Below are 19,918 nucleotides of genomic sequence, written 5' to 3' on the forward strand. Positions count from 1 at the left end.
AAGTTACCCCCCCCCATTATAGCCCTAATTAGAAGAAAAATAATCAGTTATAGCTTTTTGTTTTTTATGAGCTATAGAAAATGCAATCAGAGTGTATAAAATGATGCTATCTTAATTTTGAAATCAGAACATAAACAGTTTATTTTCTTAGGAACACTGGGAATTAAAGTTGAGAAAAATGTATTAGCTAAGTACTAGACTTACAAATTAGGCTTAAGATACTAAAATGAGCCAGGAGCAGTGGTACATTCCTATAGTTCCAGCAGATCCAATCGGTGAGATGGAAGGACTGCAAATTCAAGGCTAACCTCGGCAATTTAGCAAAGCTAAGCAACTTAGTAAGACCCTGTCTCAAAATAAAAAATAAGGGTTGGGGATGTGGCTCAAAGTTGAAGCAGCTCTGAATTCAATCCCCAGTAACAAACAACAACAAAAGATACTAAAATGAGAATTAAGAATTAGAAATTATGATCTAATATTAGCCTTTTGCATTATGCTAATAGAGATCTATTAAGACTTAAGAAAATTAAGCTAAAAGGAACATTGAACTATGTGGGGAAGGACAATTTGGAGTGGTATTTCCTAATTCTACAATGATTAAGTGAGACCCCAATTTAAAAATGTATCATTACAACAGTTAATAATATCAGGAAACAAAACTGTCTTAAGCAAAATTCCAATAGGGAGGAGAATGAAAGCAAATTATCTAACATGTAAAAGTGGTGGAAGAAGATTTTTTAACCCTTTATTCTCTAAATTTTTTACAACAAACTCTTACTATTAAAATCAGAAAAACTAGTATCAAACAAATTAATATGACATAGGCCAATACCAATTACAAAAAGAGTTTAAGATGTAAACTACCTGTAGTTCTTAACATGCTGGTAGGAATATAAAATGCACAAGAACTTTAGATAACTCTTGAGCTGCATTTACTGAAACTGACCATATTCTTAACCTGTAATTCAACAATTCTACATATATACATATACGTACATATTAAATATATATCCATCATTTACAGATCTCTGCATTGGTGACAACTTAGATTAGTCAAATTTGTTTGAGCAGCTATGCTGTGCTACAGGATGGGAAATGACATCTTTAGCTTCTACCCACTGGATGCCAATAATACACTAACCCAGTTGTGACAACCAAAATATCTTCAGACATGACCAAATATCCTCTGAAAGACATAATCAACCAATCCCCCCTAAGACTCATTGGTGTATATACGTCCAAACAAAAACACATACAGAGGACACCAAAAGACACATACAAGAATATAGAGAGTGATGTTATATACTAATATACAGCAGCTTAATATAGAAAAATAGGGCTGGGAATGTGGCTCAGAGGTTGAATGCTCCTGAGTTCAATCACAGTTACCTGCCCCCCATTATAGCCTTAATTAGAAGAAAAATAATCAGTTATAGCTTTTAGTTTTTTATGAGCTATGGAAAATGCAATCAGAGTGTATAAAATGAGGCTCTCTTAATTTTGAAATCAGAACATAAACAGTTTATTTTCTCTTATTATTAACAAAATAATTACAGGATACAATACCATATATCAATGAGAATAAACAACTATGTATAATACAGATGCCTAGGACAAACACAATGTTGAACAAAAGAAAACAGACACAAAGGTAGATACTATACAATTCTATCACATAAAGTTGAACAACTGGAAAAAATAATCTATGTGTTAGAAGTCATTTTAGGCATTTAATTCTTGGGAGAGAAGGCAGAGGATGGGAGAGACTATGAGGAGGGATTCTGGGTATTAGGAATCTTGTGTTTTTTTTATTTGGACTCTCACACAGGAGTTTTAAATTTATGAAATTCAAAGAGCTGGATACTTAAATGATTTACCTATGTATTTTTCTGTTACTTTATACTTCAATAAAAAGTTAAAAAGAAAAAAAAGTTTCTCAAGTACTGAAATGATTAGATAGTACTTTATAACAATTTTTCTTCAAAATAGTTTAATATTTTGGTGTCTATCACTAATCAACTTTACGTATTCTGTAATCATATTCTTTTCACAAGAGAATACTTCTTATAATGTTCTATGACATACTTTTCTCAGACAAGCACGTAATGAAAGTATTCTCAGACATGACTGTATTTAAAAATTTACAGGAAAAAAATAACTTACATCTTCCATATATTCTGGCTCTGATGCAGAAGCATCCCAACGATTATTCAGTATGAAAATATTAGGCTTGGAAAGTCGTTCATTCACTTTGTGGAAAAAATGTTTCTCCTGGAAAACATTAAAAACAAACAGTAGGGCTGGAGTTATAGGTCAGTGGTAGTGTGCTTGTCTAGCACATGTGAGGCACTGGGTTTGATCCTTAGCACCATATAAAAGTAAAATAAAAATAAAAGTATTGTGTCCATCTACAAATAAAAATATTTTTAAAAAACAGTATATTCACTTTTAAATGATACTTTCTATTTATATTTGAAATTTTTACTTTAACTTGAACCATTTATACAATAATGATCAACATCCACTGATAAAGGATCCCAAAACACTATATGCACATTAAATGTTTCAAAGATGAGAAAATTAACATATAAGAAGGCAAAAGTGATAATTGCTATTGCTCCTGCCACGAGTACTTTTGAATTTAACCAATATTTATCAGACTCTACTACATGCAAGATATAATTGGAACTATTGGATACAATAATCCATGCTCTCAAAAGCTACCTAAAATCTATTTTTTTTTTTTTTTTTGGTACTGGAGATTGAACTCAAGGGCACTCAAACACTGAGACACATCCCCAGCTCTATTTTGTATTTTTTATTTAGAGACAGGGTCTCACTGAGTTGCCTAGTGTCTTGCCTTGCTGAGGCTGGCTTTGAACTCATGATCCTCCTGTCTCAGCCTCCTGAGCTGCCCTAAAATCTTTTTTTTAGAGTTATTAATAATAATGTAAACTACTTACATAAATCAAATCATAAATAGAGAAAGGTATAATCCACAAATACTATATCTAGTTCAAATTAAGAAAAAAGCTCCATAAAGAAGGAAGTGGTAATAAAAGATGGCCTTGAAAGCACTATTAACAGAGACTGTTGAAAGATGGAAATTTCAGAGGTAGACAAATTATAGGTAAATAACAGCATAAGTCCTAGGCATGCATGGTGGCACACACCTACAATCCCAGCAACTTGGGAGGCTGAGGCAAAAGGATCACAAGTTCAAGGCCAGCCTCAAGAAGTTAGGGAGGCCCTAAGTCACTTAAAGAGACCTTGTCTCAAAACGAAAAATAAAAAAGGGTGGGGATGACTCAGTAGTTAAGCACTGCTGGGTTTAATTCCTAATACCAAAAACAAAAAACAAAAAACAACCCAAAAAAAGAACAGCATAAATATAAGATATAGTAGTGTATACGGTAACTCCAACTACTCAGGGAATTGAGGCAGGAGGATCACAAGTTCCAGGCCACCTTGGGCAACTTAATAAGTACCAGCCTCAACATAAAAACCCAAAAAATAAAGGGCTGGAGATGTAATTCAGTGCTTATCTAGCATTTGCAACACCCTGCGTTCAGTTCTTCAGTCCCCAGTACTACCAAAACCAAAAACGAAACAAAAAAACCCATAAACAAAGGACCAAGAATCTTCAATACTGAACTTCTTCTGTGTTTGTGGAAGAGATCTATAGACACAAGGTGACTAGGCTGGGAGTGTGGCTCATTGGGATAGCACTTGTACTTTCATAAACATCATGTGTAAAGCCCTACGTTTAATCCCCAAAATCTAGACAGATATCCTGGATAATCTAAATTTAATAGCAGTCTAAAGTGTATCCTGGTAAACTGGAACCTACAATATATACAGGTAAAGCTGAAAAAGGGTAACAAAACTGAAAATATGAAAAGCTTTGCCTGATAAATGGTAGAAAGTGGGAGTGGTTTGTGCTTTATGGTCCTATGGAAACACAAATGCTTTCATTCACCCAATTTTAGATTTCTTTCTAATACATGGTTTGGATTTCACTCATTTTTTGGAATTAAAATGAATATCAATTAGTTGACTGACCCCAAACACAGTAATATGATTATATCCTACCGTGTTCATTAGTGTTGATTCCGAGTTTGCAACCAAAACAAAGACATCAGCATCTAGGCAAAACTTATCAATCCAGCTATCCAGTTCTGTTGTAACATCTGTGCCTGGACTAATAGGAATGAAATAAAGATTGAATTATATGAAATTTTTAAAAAAGAAAATTTGGGTTATACAATTTTGTTTAGACTTTCATGTATTATTTGAAGCCTAAAGGACCATGATTGCTATGATTCCTAGGAAATTTTAATAGTAATTTTTGATAAAGCAAGTAATATGATCAATTTTTAAATCTTCTTAACCTTTATGTTCTAAAAGATTGAAAAATAAAATAAGTACTGAAAAACAAACCAAACTAGGCTAATAGATAATACAAAAAATGAGGCTCTGAGATATATATCTGGTACAGCTCAGAGATTTAAGTGCTTTTAAAAGCACAAATAATAAAAAATAAAATACCCTCTGGTAGATATAAATTTAATATACCATCTATAAAAATTACAGTGAAGGATTTGCCTGTTGTATATCTTGACTGGTGGGATTATGGATATAGTTCAGCTATGAAATAAAGCAAAATTGACTAATATTATATTTAAAATTATTTTGATTTCACAAGAATCTTCTCTCTCCTTTGAGTTATCCCACTGACTATAATATGAAACACTTTTGCAATAAGGAAAACTCATCATCAAAACAAATGGTTTATATAAAACATTAAAATTTTAACTGAATAAAGAACACACCAAAATTTTTAAAAACATTAAATACCTTTCTTAGCTAATGATAGTGATAACTGATATGCATAATCATTTTATGAAGAATCAGTATAGAGGGATGATTTTTAAAACATCACAGGGACTGAGACATAGCTAAGTGGTAGAGTGCTTGCCACTTGCCTTCCATGCATAAGGCCCGGGTCTCAAATCCCATACCACAAAATAAATTAATTTAAAAAATAAAAACTGTCATAAATGCAAATTAATCAAAGAGCACTGGGGAAAAAAAAATCCAAAAGCATTCTATTAGCTCTGGAAAAACAAAAAGTTGTATGAGTTTTCCAATAAAGTTATTTTGGGAAACTGAAGAACCAAGTCACAGGCCGGGTGTGGTAGCTCACACCTGTAATCCCAGTGGCTTGTGAGGCTGAGGCAGGAGAATCATAAATTCAAAGCCAGCCTCAGCAATTTAATGAGGCCATTTTAAATAAAAGAAAAAACAGTTGGCGATGTGTCTCAGTGATTAAGTGGCCTTGGGTTCAATCCTTGGTACCAAAAAAAAAAAGAACCAAGTCTTGAGCTGAGGATGTAGCTCAGGGGTAGAATGCTTGCCTAGCATGCACAAGGCCATGGGTTCAATTCCCCAGTAAGACACATGCATGATACAAAAAGAACCAAGTCACTACTGGCTAAAAAAAATATTTAAAGTTATTACCTCTATATATCTAGTTATTACTCTAGATATCGAGAGTTAGACAATTTGTAACTTCCAACCATTTATTCAAACTATAAAATTGTCTTAAGGAACCCCCCAAAATGAATATCTTTTAGAATTTCTTCTAACAAAATTAGACTATACAACTTGAAAACAGAAACCAACACTCTGAAATGAGACCAAGTAGCAACTGAACATTTGAAGTTTTGTGTACCACATGCTATATTAAATAAACGTATACCCAGAGAAAAAACAGCTCATATGTAATTTTACCTGTCTACTAAAACCAAGTCATCTCTCAATAGGGCACATTTTGCCTTTGGCCAAAACACATGCACAAGACAGCCAGCTTTCAAGTCTTTGTCCATATGGAGGGCATGGGCCAGCTGATTAACTGTCTAAAGCAGGAGAGGAAACAAAAAAATTTTACTTGTAATAAAAACTTTTTAAAGATTTAAATATTCTGATTTGGCACAATATCATTTTTGTAAAAGATAGAACTTCAAATACTTTGAAATAAAAACATCTGAGCAATGTTAAGAAACCTCAGCTTTGAAATAATACAGTAGGGAAAAAATGGTTTCCTTCAAAAAGTTTACTTATACTATCTTACAAAATCATCATGGTTGGAAATATTCTAAGTGACCCAACAAATTGAACTTCAGCAATGGAATCCTATGCAACTCCTGAAAGTGACACTGGTTTTACAAATCGTTATTTTGTAATCTTTGTTCTTTTGGCCTGTTTGCATTCTCTGACTCTTCTAAAACCAATATGTATTGGTAAGTATCAAAAGAAAAACATGAGAAGAGATATTGTTATTAAAATAGTTTTAAAATCCCTATAGGAATAGTGGAAACAATATAAAAAGTCAATAAATATTTTTTTTCCCCTCAGTACTGGGGATTAAACCCAGGGGAGCTTTATCACTGAGCTAGATTGCACAGGCTAATAAAATTATGATAGCAAAAGTACCTATCTAACAGAATTGTGATGAAGTTTAAGTTATTATAAGTGCTTAAGCAAGAATCAAAGTTTATTTATATTGTAAAGCAAACTTCTACTTGAGGTTAACAAATTTAAATGTGGGAGTAGGGGAAAGGAGGAATAAAGCAATGAAGGAACAAAATTGGAAGTAGAGAACAAAGATCAGGAAAAAAGAGAAAATTTCTTTAAAATATCTCACAACATATTTTCCCTTGAGAATCTAAAGCTACAAATAAGTATGAATTATGGCTTGGTAAAAATCCTAATTACAAAATATTAGTGATTCCTGTACAGGTTAAAAGTTTGAAAAGTATTTTCATAAACATAATTTTTTTCTCATAACAAAAGTGAAGGGTACAATCAGTCCAAGAAGGTAAACCAATATAGACCGTTATCTAATACTAAGTCAAACAGCAAACCCATAGAACTAGACCTATGACTTTACCTTCAGTTTAGCAAAACCTAAAATGGCAAGAATCTTCAATACTGAACTTCTTCAGTGTTTGTGGGAGAGATCTGTAGACACAAGATAAGGTGACTAGGCTGGGAGTGTTGCTCACTGGGATAGCACTTGTACTTTCATAAACATCATGTGTAAGGCCCTACGTTTAATCCCCAAAGGTGGGGAAGGGTATCTATAATGAGACGCTGTCTTACCAATTCCTTTCAGCTCAGAGCTATCATCTTACAACCTAATTTCTATTTTATTCTTTTATTGGCTGAAGGAGTATGGTGACATTGAATTAGAAATTTGTGAAAGGAATTGTGTCCAACTACAACTAAATTAAAAAAAAAAAAAAGGAAGAAATTTGTGAAAGGGCTAGGGATTAGCTCAATGGTAGAACCTTTGCCTATCATGTGCAAGGTCAAGGAAGGAAGGGACTGAGGAAAGAAGAAATAAATCAATTTGTGAAAGCTAGGGAATTGTATTAGTCCTTATTTAATAAATCTATAACATTTATTTACAAATATGGTTAATAACTTCTCCTAAAGTAAAACACAGTTAAGGACAGGTTTTATTCTTTCAATAATTTCACTCTGAAGCAAAAGACTTTTACAAGAACTAAAATATCAATGATGCCTTTAAAAGTTATGAATAAAAATATTAACAATACTTCCATCTTCAGCAATGTAGCCATCTTATAAAGTTTTAAAACTTCAAGGACACTGATGCTGGTATACCAAGTTGCTAAAGGTTAAATACTATACCTTCACACTCTTTTTTTCATCTGATCCTTCTGTCATAAGATAAGCTTTATCTCCATCAGTTCCTTCAACACTTAGGAAGCAATTGGTTGTATGGCCAATCCCACTAGGGAGAACTTTGTCCCATAACATTGCATTGATAACAGAGCTCTTCCCACTGCTTGTTCTAAATATACAAAATCATGAAAAACAAAACATTAACAATAAAAAAGTTAATTCTTTCACTAGGTTTCACACCAACTTTTTCAAAATTCCAATTTCATTGGAAGTTCATCAGATTGTATTTTTTGTTAAAAAAAAAAAAGTTAACCTCACTTAAATATTAAGAATGTATATTTAAAGTAGGAGCAGAGAACACCAGAAAACAAACCCCACCTTTTTCATATATCTATCCTTAATTTTTCTTTCTCAGTTCTTGTGGAAATTTCAAATCACAAGTCAAAATTCTGTAATGCTCCTCCCATTATAAAAATGGGGTCTAATGTCTCATCATCTTAAATCTGGGCTGATTTGTGACTACTTCAACAAATAACACACGTCAGAAGTGACACTGGGTGACTTCCAAGGCAAGGCATAAAAGGCAATGAAGCTTCTGGACTGTTCACTGGATCACATGCACTTGGAGCGTTGCCATGTAAGAAGTCCAATTACTCTGAATCTGCTGCACTATGAGGAAGTCAAGCTAAACAGAAAGGTCCAGCTAAATACTCTAATTGAAAGCCCTATTCTTCTACTCTTCTTGGGCAAGTACCAGGCATGTGAGTAAAAAGATTTCAGATGATTCTAAAACTCAGTTGTTAAACCTCCTCCAAATCTTCATGAGGCTCCAAATACCATGGAACAAGGAAAGACAAGACATCCCTGCTGTGCCCTGTCTGAATTCTTGACTCAGAATCAGTGAACATAATAAAATGGTTATATTTAATTTGCTAAGTTTGGGATAATCTGTTATGCATTTACACTTCTGAAGACACTGAAACCCTAAGAACACCTCATACCACTTTAAGAGCTTGCTTTCCAATCAGCTCAAAACCCAGAAATTATTCAGAGCCTTTTGCTTCACTGCAAAAACAGCATCTTTGTGGTACATGCTTCACCTCTTTCCCTCAGTCTAAGAGTCATACTCTACTTGTGTTATGGATATTGCTCCTCACTTCCTCCCTAAGGAACCACTTCATCTTAATTATCTCAACAATGCTCCCATTGCCACTACACACATCTTACAATGACACAGATGACCTCTCTCAAAATTAATCCTTTTAATGACTGCATGAAGCTTTGCTGCAATGATCCTCAAGAACAGTCTGGGTCCCCCTATCCCCATCAGAATCATCAGGTAAGCCCACTAATGATGTAGATTCCTAAGATACACTGTAAACCTACAGAATCAGAGTCTGGTAGTGCTCCCAGAATGATTCTTATGTGCACTGAAACTGGAGACACTGTCACCTTGTCTTCCCAAACATTAAAGAAAAAACAATTGTTGGGGGTGGGGGGGTCCTTCCCAAAGGCACCATGCAATTCTATAGCAGACACCAATGTTGTGTCCTTTAATTCATTTCTGACATTATCTGCCTAGAGATAGTGTCAGATCCTACAGGTCAAGAGCTTAGTCTCCCAAGTCCATCCCCCAATTTAGATACCAAATGAAAAGTTCTAGGTTATGGTCTGTGCTTCTGACCAAAAAAGGTTTAAGTTAGGGTTCCCTTAAACCCCCTTCCTGGATCCAATAATTTGCTAGGACAGCTCCTGGAACTCAAGGAAACACTTTACTTCATTTATTAAAAGGATATTATAAAGGACAGATACATAGTCCAGGCAAGTTCTGAAAGCAGTTCAGTGATGGCTCCTTTTGGAAAAATTGTACCACCGATGACACCAAACAAAACCGAGACAGAATGAAACAAAAATGGAACAACACAAAATCATCATATCAGCCTTTCCATCCTCCTGAAATGTCCATCCGTCCTTTCTCCCTATCTGTTCCTCAGACGCAAATAGTTTTTCCTCAGATGGGAGTGGTTTTTCTTCTGTCTCACTCATCTCCAGGGACAGGCAACTTAAAACAAAAGTGAAACAAAACAAAAGAATCTTAAAATGGCTACCCATCCTCTCGCCCTGCCCTCAGGGGCAGAGCAGTTTACCTTATCACTTACCCTCAGTCGTTTGGCCACCAGTCCAAAAAATGTACATAAGCCCAAGGTACTTTGGAAGGATATTCTAACAGGACAATGGAAAGGTCCTGACCCAGTAATTGTCTGGATTGGGGAAACAACCCAATGAGCATCACCACAGAGGAGCCAATCAGTTGGCAGCTAGAAGTCTGCTGGGGCCGCTGTAAGCCAATCATCAGCTGGCAGCTGGAAGTTTGCTGGGGCCCCTTCGGCTGTAGCTCTCAACACAGGGGCTCCACCCTAAGCTACTATATTAGCATAAACTCAGGTTTATTCATAAGAGGCTCATTCAAAATAAGAAAAGCTATTCTTATAACTCAGGAAATTCCAAGGGTTTTAGGAACTCTGACAGGACCAGGGTTCAAAGACCAAATATATTTCTGGCTATATCCAGACAACACACACTTGTCATCCCAACTACTCAGGAGGTTGAGGAAGGAGGATTGCAAGTTCGAGGCCCACCTCAGCAAATTAGGGAAACCCTGTCTCAAATTTTTAAAAATGAAAAGGTCTAGGGATATAGCTTCGTAGTACAATGCCCCTGGGTTCAATCCCTGGTACCAGGAGGTAAATAGAGCAAATATATTTGTTTACATTGTATACCAATTCTAATTTTCCTTTTACCTGTCTAGAAAATCTGTTCATGAAAGGTTTCTCATCCTCTCCCTAATTCATTGTCTTTCCTTTTCAAGACACCACCCTTTTCACATTGAAAGCTAATACATATGTTCGTCAACTTATGATGGGATTATACACGAATAAACCCATAGTAAATTGAAAATACCATGTTGCTGAAAATTCATTTAATGCATCTAACCTCTTCAACATTACAATTTACCATCATATAGACTACAGTTGTTTTTATTTGTAATCATGGGGCTGACTTGGAGTTATGGCTTGCTGCCACTATCCCGAGTCTAGAGAGTATTATTTCATACATCACTAGCCCAGGAAAAGATCAAAATTCAAAAGGTAACTGCAGGGGCTGGGGTGGCTCAAGCGGTAGCGCGCTTGCCTGGCACGCGTGCTGCCCGGGTTCGATCCTCAGCACCACATACAAAACAAAGATGTTGTGTCCGCCAATAACTGAAAAATAAATATTAAAATTCTCTCTCTCTCTCTCCCGCCCCCTCTCTTTATAAAAAAAAAAAAAAAAAAAAAAAAAAAGGTAATTGCAGCTGAGTACACACTGCTTTTGTACCACAGAGAAGTCAGAAAAAAAAATCGCTAATAGAACCATGGTAAATTAAGGACCAGCTGCTTGGACCTACCTATTTCTCCTTCTCAAGTAGTACAGCTTGAGTCACTGCCTCTTCAGGAGGCTTCTTCCCACTCCTACTCCACCCTAATCTGAGGTACAACCTCTTTTATGGAGCCATCTCCTATCAAACTCTTGTTGCCAAGTGGAAGAAGCAGAAAATAAAAACACAAAATAATGGAACTCTGTAAAAAGCTTTGAAGGACATAAGCAGGGCGCTTCAAGAAAGAATGACTGAGGGGCTGGGATTGTGGCTCAGCAATAGAGGGCTCGCCTAGCACAGGCAGGACCTGGGTTCAATCCTCAGCACCACATAAAAATAAAGGCACTGTGTTGCATCCATCTACACCTAAAAAATAAATGTTTAAAAGAAAGAATGACTGAATGCCAGGTATAGTGGCATACATCTGTAATCTCAGCAACTTGAAAGGCTGAGACAGGAAGATTCCAAGTTCCAGACCAGCCTCAGCAACTTAGCAAGGCCTTCTCTCAAAATAAAAAATAAAAATAAAAAGGGCTGGAGAGGTGGCTCAGTGATTAAGCATCCCTCATTTCAATCCCCACTATCAAAACAAAAAAAAAAAAAAAAAAAGAAGAAGAAGAATTGTGAAGGAATTTCTCTGACAGAGTAACAAGGGAAGGCTTCCGAAGTATTTGGGATGAAATCTGCAGAGTAATCTAGACAGAGGAAATTGCAAGTACAAAAGCCCTAAGATGGAAAGTAGAAGACCTATGAGGTTAGTTCAGTAAGTAAATGCTCCTACTGGTACTGAGGTAGGATAGAATAAAAGAAATAGAAGAGAAACAGAAAGGAAGGGCAAGGAAATGAAATTTTAATTCAGAAGTTCTGAATATTTTTCCAGGCCTCTCATTCACCAAGCCAATCTCTCTCCCAGGCCTACCATTCCTAAATTTCTGGGAAATCTATAAATCTTAAATTTGTAAATCTTAACCATAAATTCACTTATGATAATTACCTTGTGCACTGTTAAACAGCCCTCCAGATTAGCCAAAGAGACATAATATTTTGAAAAACTTATAATTTAGAGAAACTTTCCAACATTATCTATTGATCAGATAATGAACACCACATTGGCCTAAGGATTCTAAGAATGACCAAAACACCATAAGCCATCAAGCACCAGACTGTTATCATCCCTACATATCTTTCCATTCCCACCACTAACAAAATTTCATATAAAACAGCCCAAAACCCCAAAAGTGCATCTCTCATACTTCAGATGGCCCACATTCTCCCTTGAACATGTATCTGCATTCCTAAATAAATCTGTGTATGCCTCTGCCTGGTGTGTGCTGAAATTCTTTTTCATCATTCTGGATCTATCTAGTTCTGAGTTCCTGCTTCTCTCCCAGAAACTCCTCAGGACCCTCCTCTGGAGACATCTCTTCTCCTGTGACAGGATAAAGCATGATGTTTGTGAAAAAAAGTATGGAGCTAGTTAGTCATTTGTCTTTGCACCGCTCATGCCTAACAGAATACACAATATACAGGGAGTTAACAATTAATTTTATTTTCTTTTTAAGGTGTTACAAATCAACCCAGGGCCCTGAGTGTGCTAGGTGCTAGGTGAGTGCTCTACTACCCAGCCCATTAACTGATTATTAAATTAATGTGTAGGCTATGGCAGAGATACACTGAGAAATTCCTTTACATTCTAATAGCTTTCACATCTAACACAGGTACAAACTGTTGGGGTGTGTGGGAAGGGAGGGTGAATATAACTTGCTGAAACATCAGACAAAGCTGGGGATAGGACCAAGAAAAGCTGATTTCTAGAAACCTACCTTAGAAGAAATAATAATTTCTTAATAATAATAAGGATTACCTGCCAAAAAATGCCACTTTCATGTGTCTCCGAGACAGCACCTCACCAATGACAGAAAGCTTATTTTTACACCCCTGTATTTCCACCAAATCATCTTCAGTGGCTATTCGATCAAGTTCTGGATTCCTGTATGTTGCTGCAAAATTGAAATGATATTAGAAATACCATTCAGTGGAACACCTAAAACTATATATTTTGGCTTTGTTCTATATTAAAATATTTGAAAAATAAAAATGCTCATAGTCTAATGAGTATTTGGTAAAAGATCCATGCCCTGTTGCAATGGGTCATAAGAATACTGCCCCAAAGAATTTCAGACATTAAAAATTGCAAGAATTTATTATTCATCTAGATTTCAAAAATACAAAGTATCTACCTGACATAAAAATCCAATTCCAAAGAAAAAAACAAAAATCTAATAACCACCTGTTACTGTTCCAACTAACTGAAAGCTGAGAACCTGGGCCTACAGGCTAAGAAATAAAGTTTAAACAAAAACCCTTCAGAAATTAAGATATGGTTCAGTTTCCAGGCTAAAAAAGACCTTGCAACCTTATCACTTCTTGTTCTGCTTCCTACAAGGATGGAGCAACACAATTCACTCAACATGAAAAGGCAGAGGAAAGAGAATTACAAGTTAAATCCCACTTCATAGCTTTAATGATACCTGCCCACTCTAGCTCAACCCTTCCTCTTCCTCTGCTCTTCCAAGCACCAGGAGCTAGAAAAGCCTGGGTTTAAAAGCAGAACAACCTTTTCTACTGTTTTTTTTAGGAGTAAGAGATAAACTGATATTTGCAATCTTATCACCTTTTTTTCCAGAGTAAAGACATTTGCCTGTCTAAATGATCCTAATTAGAGACAACTGTGCCACTTAAAACTTACCCAGTGCTTGTCTAATTAAACTTAAATTTTCCATCTCATTTTACCTTTCTATACATTAATAAAAATATGTGCAATTTGGTAAATAGCACTGGCTAAAGTAGTACTATACTTTTTCATTTTACTTTTGTTGTTCCTGATCTTTTTTGCAACACTTTTTTCTGAGGTTCTAGAACCAGTAAAAATGAATTCAGATTCAAAACTTGCCCTTTTCACTAACTCAATTTATTAGACTCATCACAGATTACATTTAACCTCACTGTCACTTTCTATCAACATTTTTAGGAAAAAAAAACTAAAGTCACTGTGCAAAACAAAAAAAAAAAAAGTCACTGTGAAAGCTCAAATTCCTTCCAAATTGGAAACATAAAGATACTATACCAGTAATTTTTTCCTCCTCATTCAACAATAGAACTTGAACTGTGTCAACTTGGTGCTAGTGACAAAGTGAGACAAAGATGAAGAGATTTGAGCTCAAAATCTGGTGAGGGAGGGTTAGGAGAACAAGGGGGAAAAAGTATGATTCTATCAACCTAACAAATGTTTCCCCATGTCACCAGAGTAGTTTACATAATAATTCCCCCCTTTCATTGTATACTTAATGTTCACACAATCTTAAAAGCTAGAAGAATTTCAATAGTTATTTCTAAATTAGTATATACTGGGAAGACATTCCTTACCATCTTTGCCTCAACAGTTACAGGGAATTTTATGAAAATTAGCCAAGGGCAGTGGGGCACATCTACATTTATAATCCTAGCAACCTGGAAGACTAAAGCAGGAAGATTCCAAGTTTGAGGCCAGCCTTAACAAGTTAGCAAGACCCCATCTCAAAAATTAAAAGGGCTGGGACTGTAACTCAGTAGTAAATTGTCCCTGAGTTCAAATTCCCAGTAGCATGAAAGGAATGAGAAGAAAATAAAATTTTATGAAAACTCCTTTTACCCTTTCTGCACTGTAACTTTGCCTTATGTAAGAAGAAAATTTAGGGCCTGAGGTCTTGGTTTAATTAAGTTGGGGAAGAAAATAAGTATAATGACTGTGGACTGCCTATTTTTCACTAGGCACTTAGGGCTGTGTAATCTTGGGCAAACTGCTTAATTTTGCTGTGCTTTGGTTTCCTTACCTTCAAAATGAGTATGATTATAACCACCTTAGTGGTGATATGAGGATTGAAGAAGTTTTTAATATAATAAAGTGCCTAGAATAAATAGTACTTTACATATAAGCACTTATTCCTTAACTATTAATACCATTTAATTTTCTGGAGAGCAGAAATGGGTTTTATTAATTACGGACTCTCTCAAAGTATACAGAACAATGTCCAAAATGAGTTTAATAGCTAGAGTTGAAATAATAAAGCACCTTTACATATTTTCAACAGTAATCATTTTAAGAACTTAAGAGGAACTAACCTTCAACAAAATGTGATCCTTCAGTAACAAACTCCAGTAACTGGGCAAATATTGCAGTAATTGCCTTCTTAGCCAGCACAAAGTGCTTCAGTGGAGAAGCCGATTCTGCCATTATGCTACTAAAAGAAGAAAAAAGTTATAAAAGCGGGTACTTAGCACTGGTACTGGCCTATAGGCCCAGCTACCTGGGTGGCAGAGGCGGATATATCAATTGCACCCAGGAGCCTGGGCAACACAAAGACCTTGTCTCTGGGGGGGAAAAAAAAAAGCACTGATCAAAACTGTATAATAATGACATTCACATTCTGACATCACTCCTTAACTCCCAGATGAAATAAAACTGCCAAAATACTTTTAGGTAATTGTTTTTTGAGCAGAAAGCGTTTTAGTCAGAAATTACAGGCTATATTTGAGCGACATCTCACTAAAATAGATAAAATAGATGAACTCTATTGGCCAAAGTATTGGTTGCAATTTCTACTTTATTTCCCTTTGGAGATGAAACTAACCGTGGCTAAATCGTGACTGCATGTGACTCAAGTATATCAGGGAACTGGGATAGTGAGAGGAAGCCAAGTTCCCAACAATAACTAAGTTATTAAGTTTCCCAAACAGGAGCTTTAGGTGAGAGGGGGGAAATAAAATCCCAAGATCACAATGCAGTGCTGACGTTCAGAAGTATTTGATCAGAACAAACAAGAAAACAAGTCTTAACGGAGTCTCGCGCTCCCAGCCGAAGTACCAAAAAAACTTCAAGGAATGTACTTTTTTTTTTTTTTTTTTTTTAATTTCCTCCCTGGAAGCTTCTTACGAAAAAACTCCAATCACTGTTCACTTTGTTCGTGGCGTGTGCGTGGAATGGACCACGGTGGCCCAAAGAAGCCGGATCCTTCCAGAGGGTCACGAAATGAGCGCACCCAGGAGCTGCGTGGGAAAGCAGGGCGGGGACGTCCACGGGCTCCGCGGCGCGAACACCTACCTTGGGGAAAGGCCTTCCATGTCTGACACCGCGGGCGCGGGTGCCCAGCTCGCAGGTTGGGGGACAGACCCCGCACGCCCCGCGCGCCGGACGCGGCCCGGAACCCCTAGCTGCCCCGGGGCTCCGGCCTCGTGGGCCCCGCCGGACCCCACTTGCCTCGCTCTTTCCCCGAAAGACCCGCGGCGGCAGCGGCGGAGCCCCGTCACAGAGAGCTCGGCCAACAATTAACTCTCCGCCCCTTGTCCCTGGCCGCTCGAAGGTCACCCCAAGCTTCGCGAACCAACCAGCGGTCAAGGCAGCGGGCACTCACATTCCAGCTCTTAAACTTGTCACCCGGCAACCGCAGCTCCGCCACAGCCCCCTGGCTGCCTCATTCTCCCTAGAGAGGCTGGACGGCAAGGGGGGGCGGGAGGAGTGGCAAAAGGGCGGTTGCTTCCGGTCTCTGGCCCTCTCCTATTATGTTGGGATCCGTGGCCGGAAACGCATCTACATGGGGCGCCATTTTTCTTAAAGGCAGAAGACAAGGGTTGTTGTGGGCAGGGACTTCTATCAGAAGTGTTCTTTTCCTTCCTCCTCCCTCAATGTCAGCCAAGCTCTGCCCAGCCTAGGTGTGGCTAGCTTTCCGTGACTATTCAGAAACAACTGAAAAATGTGGGGGTCTGAACTGAGTGAGCAGAGGGATTTATGTTTGGCAGGCCAACAACAAAAGGAAAACCTTTTGACCTCTCCACTACTGTTTTTGTGTGATTTGCTACCTGTTTTTCCAATAATGGGTGTGTGTGTGTGTATGAGAGAGAGAGAGAGAGAGAGAGAGATTAAAGGTGAGATTTAGGAATATGACGTCGATACGGCCACCCAAGTCGTGCTTCCCCATATGTTGAAGTTTGAACATTAGAGAAGCATGCAGAGGCAAGCATATGAAGCAGGGTTTATTTGAAAAGAGTTTATTTTAAATAAACAGTTTAATCTTCTCCAAAGGGAAATAGATAGACTTCTCCTAGAGGGAGAAGTGGGGGGGGGGGGGCATAGCTGGTATCCTGGTATCCGAAGAAGCCAGGTGTCCTGCCCTTTTTATATGTCCTAGGATTCCTTTGTTCTCCTGCCTTTCCCCCCTTATTTTTCTCCTTCCTGTGTATGTGACTAGGCCCAGGAATGCTCAGTGGGATGGCCAAAAGGTGGGAAACAGGTGGGCTGAAGGGGGAAGGGCCAGGTGGTGTAGCCAAGGACACATTAACAAGCTTATAGGTCCCCGTGGGGGAAGGGAAATTCCTGGGACAGGTTATCTTGGCAACAGGTTGGAGCAGGGGTTGGTTCTTGATGAGATCCCTCAAGGGACAGTCTCCAACTTCCTAGACTCACTCAAAATTGGCCTCCTAGATCTGACCTGACTTGATTTACGTATCTACCCTGACTACCTGTCTAATTCTGGCTTCAACATTCTTTAGACTAGTGATTCTTAAACATTAGGAGTTGAAAAACCAGCCTCTACCTCGGAGCAAAGCCTGTCCAAGGAAGGGACATGACCTTTGTCCTTGGAAAGACCCACAGAGCACTCCTAGGCACATTCCCACCCTGCTAAATTGTTTATCTACAAATAAGAGACGAGATCTGCTGCACCAGGTGTCCTTGAATCAGTCAGACTAGGTGGGGACCCATAGCAGCCACCAATCAGCATGAGACAGGGAAATACCTGGGATGCCAGATGACCCTCCCAGTAGTTTATGGTGTTGGGAAACCATGTAGTTCAGTACAAACACCCCTCTTGGCTTAAACCAATCAGTTCAAATTAATCCCCCTCTTGTAGTAACCAATCACCCCTACCCAATTTATTCCCGCCAGGGAATGTGCTAATCATGTTTTAGAGTTGTTATTTGATTTTCATGTGGTGTGTGATGATTTGCTGAGAGATGCTATGATGTATGTGGGGGTCCCTGCCTTTTCCAAAGAATGTATAAAATTGCTGCAAACCCTGGGCTTGGGGCCTCTCAGCATCACCAGTTGCTGTGTGTGCGCGAAGGACCAAGCTAGCTCGCAATAAACACCTCTTTGCTGTTTACATCGATCTTGGTCTCTGGTGGTCTTTTGGGGGTCCCGAATTTGAGCATAACAGAATCACCTGGGAATCTTGTTAAATTGCCGGTTCTTATTCACTGAGTCAGAGGTGTACCCTGAGAGTGCTTTTCTCACATCCATGGAAAGTGACTGCTGCTGGTGGTCTATACAGTGACTCAACAGAGAGTCGTGGGTATTTCTTTCCAGAGTTGGCAAATGAGATGCAAGTGAAGGCACTTAATATGTCTGGATCACAGGTATTTCATCTATAAAATAAAAAAATTTTTTTTTTTTTTTTTTTTAGAACAATAAACCCCTTTATTACATGAGCTAAGACAGAAGGGAGGAGGACTTATTTGCCCTTCCGGGCTTTGATTTTCCTCAGATAGAACTCCAACTCCTTGCCTTCTAGAACATAGCCATCTGCTCGGCCACACTGTCCTGGTCTTGATGCAATGCAAGCAAGAAGCTTGCCCTGCTGGAACTGCTCCTCCAGAAGAGTGCTGATTTTAGCATTCTTCTTCCTTTCATCATACTTCTTTTGAATTTTCTTAGACCGCTTTTTGTTTAATATTTCTTCCTCCTCAGGAGTCAGCTTGGCTCCCTTCTTGCGGCCCAGGGGCAATGCATAGTGGGACTCATACCACTGTCGGTATGGTGTGCTATCAATGAGCACAATGCAGTTCTTCACCAGGGTCTTGGTGCGGACTAGCTCATTATTGGATGCATTGTAGACAACATCAATGATCCTTGTTTTCCGAGTACAACACTCAGAGCCCCAGGAGAAGTTCCCCACATCCAGCCTCAAAGCACGATACTTCTTGTTGCCTCCTCGAACTCTGACAGTGTGTATCCGACGTGGTCCAATCTTAGTGTTGGCAGCAGGGCGTCCCAACTCATACTTCCGCTTCTTGTGGTAGGGCTTTCTCTTGCCCCCAGTCTTGCGGCGCTTGTGCCAGTTATCCCGAGAGATGCCCATGGCTCGGCGCCGGCTGGAAAGAGAAAATCAAAATATTGATAACACCTACTTCATGTGTTGTGATTTTCAGATTAGAGTACTGATGGCCATACAATAAGAACTAGATAAATATTGTTCTCTTGGAACAGATTTATCAATAAGCAAAATAACAGTAAATTAGATCATTTCAGATAATGCTTTTTTTCTGAAGAAAAAAAATCCCCAATGGCAGTGAGATTGACTTTCTGAAGAAAAATGAGAAAGAGGCTGAATTCTTACTAAGGAAGTAACATTTCCCAGGAAATTTTCCCCAGGAAGCCAATCCTAGAAATATCTGAAGGAGGAATGCCCAAAATAGTTGGAACAGGAAGTCCAAAGACTCATAGGAAGGACCGTGGTATGGCTGATGAAAAGAAAGGAGGCTAGTATGGTTGGGGTAGAGGGAAGGAAAATGAAAGTGAGGGAAATAAGTTTAGGGAAGTAAGCAGATGTGGAATCATAGAGGTTGAGATTAGAATTTTGCATTTTCTTGTAAATGCAACAGCTAGTTGTTGGAAAATTTGGAGCCCAGGTCTGATTTACAGTTTAGAAGGTCATTTCAGTCACTGTGGGCACTAGTCATGGAGAGATTCCACACAGT

At 38.1% G+C, this 19,918-nt stretch overlaps 2 protein-coding genes across 5 annotated transcripts in view; both read right to left on the bottom strand.

The window, feature by feature from the left end:
• Mfn1 (mitofusin 1) overlaps positions 1-16,658 on the bottom strand; it is a 40,058-nt gene extending 23,400 nt beyond the window's left edge. The window contains exons 1-7 of one of the 4 annotated variants that reach the window (XM_076866944.2): positions 16,579-16,658; positions 15,290-15,408; positions 12,993-13,128; positions 7,717-7,879; positions 5,794-5,918; positions 4,093-4,201; positions 2,164-2,271 (exon numbers count right to left, since the gene is read on the bottom strand). In XM_076866944.2, the coding sequence (XP_076723059.1) occupies positions 2,164-2,271; positions 4,093-4,201; positions 5,794-5,918; positions 7,717-7,879; positions 12,993-13,128; positions 15,290-15,401 (753 nt within the window). In that variant the 5' untranslated portion in view covers positions 15,402-15,408; positions 16,579-16,658. Of the gene's footprint in view, positions 1-2,163; positions 2,272-4,092; positions 4,202-5,793; positions 5,919-7,716; positions 7,880-12,992; positions 13,129-15,289; positions 15,409-16,268; positions 16,395-16,578 lie in introns of those variants that run through there. The other 3 variants (XM_076866945.2, XM_076866942.2, XM_076866941.2) reach the window with 3 other exon arrangements.
• Positions 16,659-18,613: 1,955 nt separating this feature from the next.
• Positions 18,614-19,319, bottom strand: LOC143408399 (small ribosomal subunit protein eS8). Its single transcript, XM_077110380.1, has one exon. The coding sequence runs from the start codon at positions 19,297-19,299 to the stop codon at positions 18,673-18,675; it is 627 nt and encodes a 208-aa protein (XP_076966495.1). The 5' UTR covers positions 19,300-19,319; the 3' UTR covers positions 18,614-18,672.
• Between the last annotated feature and the right edge of the window lie 599 nt (positions 19,320-19,918).

Source organism: Callospermophilus lateralis, chromosome 10 (assembly GCF_048772815.1).
Source record: "Callospermophilus lateralis isolate mCalLat2 chromosome 10, mCalLat2.hap1, whole genome shotgun sequence".
In the NCBI taxonomy this organism is placed as follows: Eukaryota; Metazoa; Chordata; class Mammalia; order Rodentia; family Sciuridae; genus Callospermophilus; species Callospermophilus lateralis.

Excerpts from the sequence above, each read along its gene's own strand:
- LOC143408399 (XM_077110380.1), bottom strand. The coding sequence starts at position 19,299 with ATGGGCATCTCTCGGGATAACTGGCACAAGCGCCGCAAGACTGGGGGC.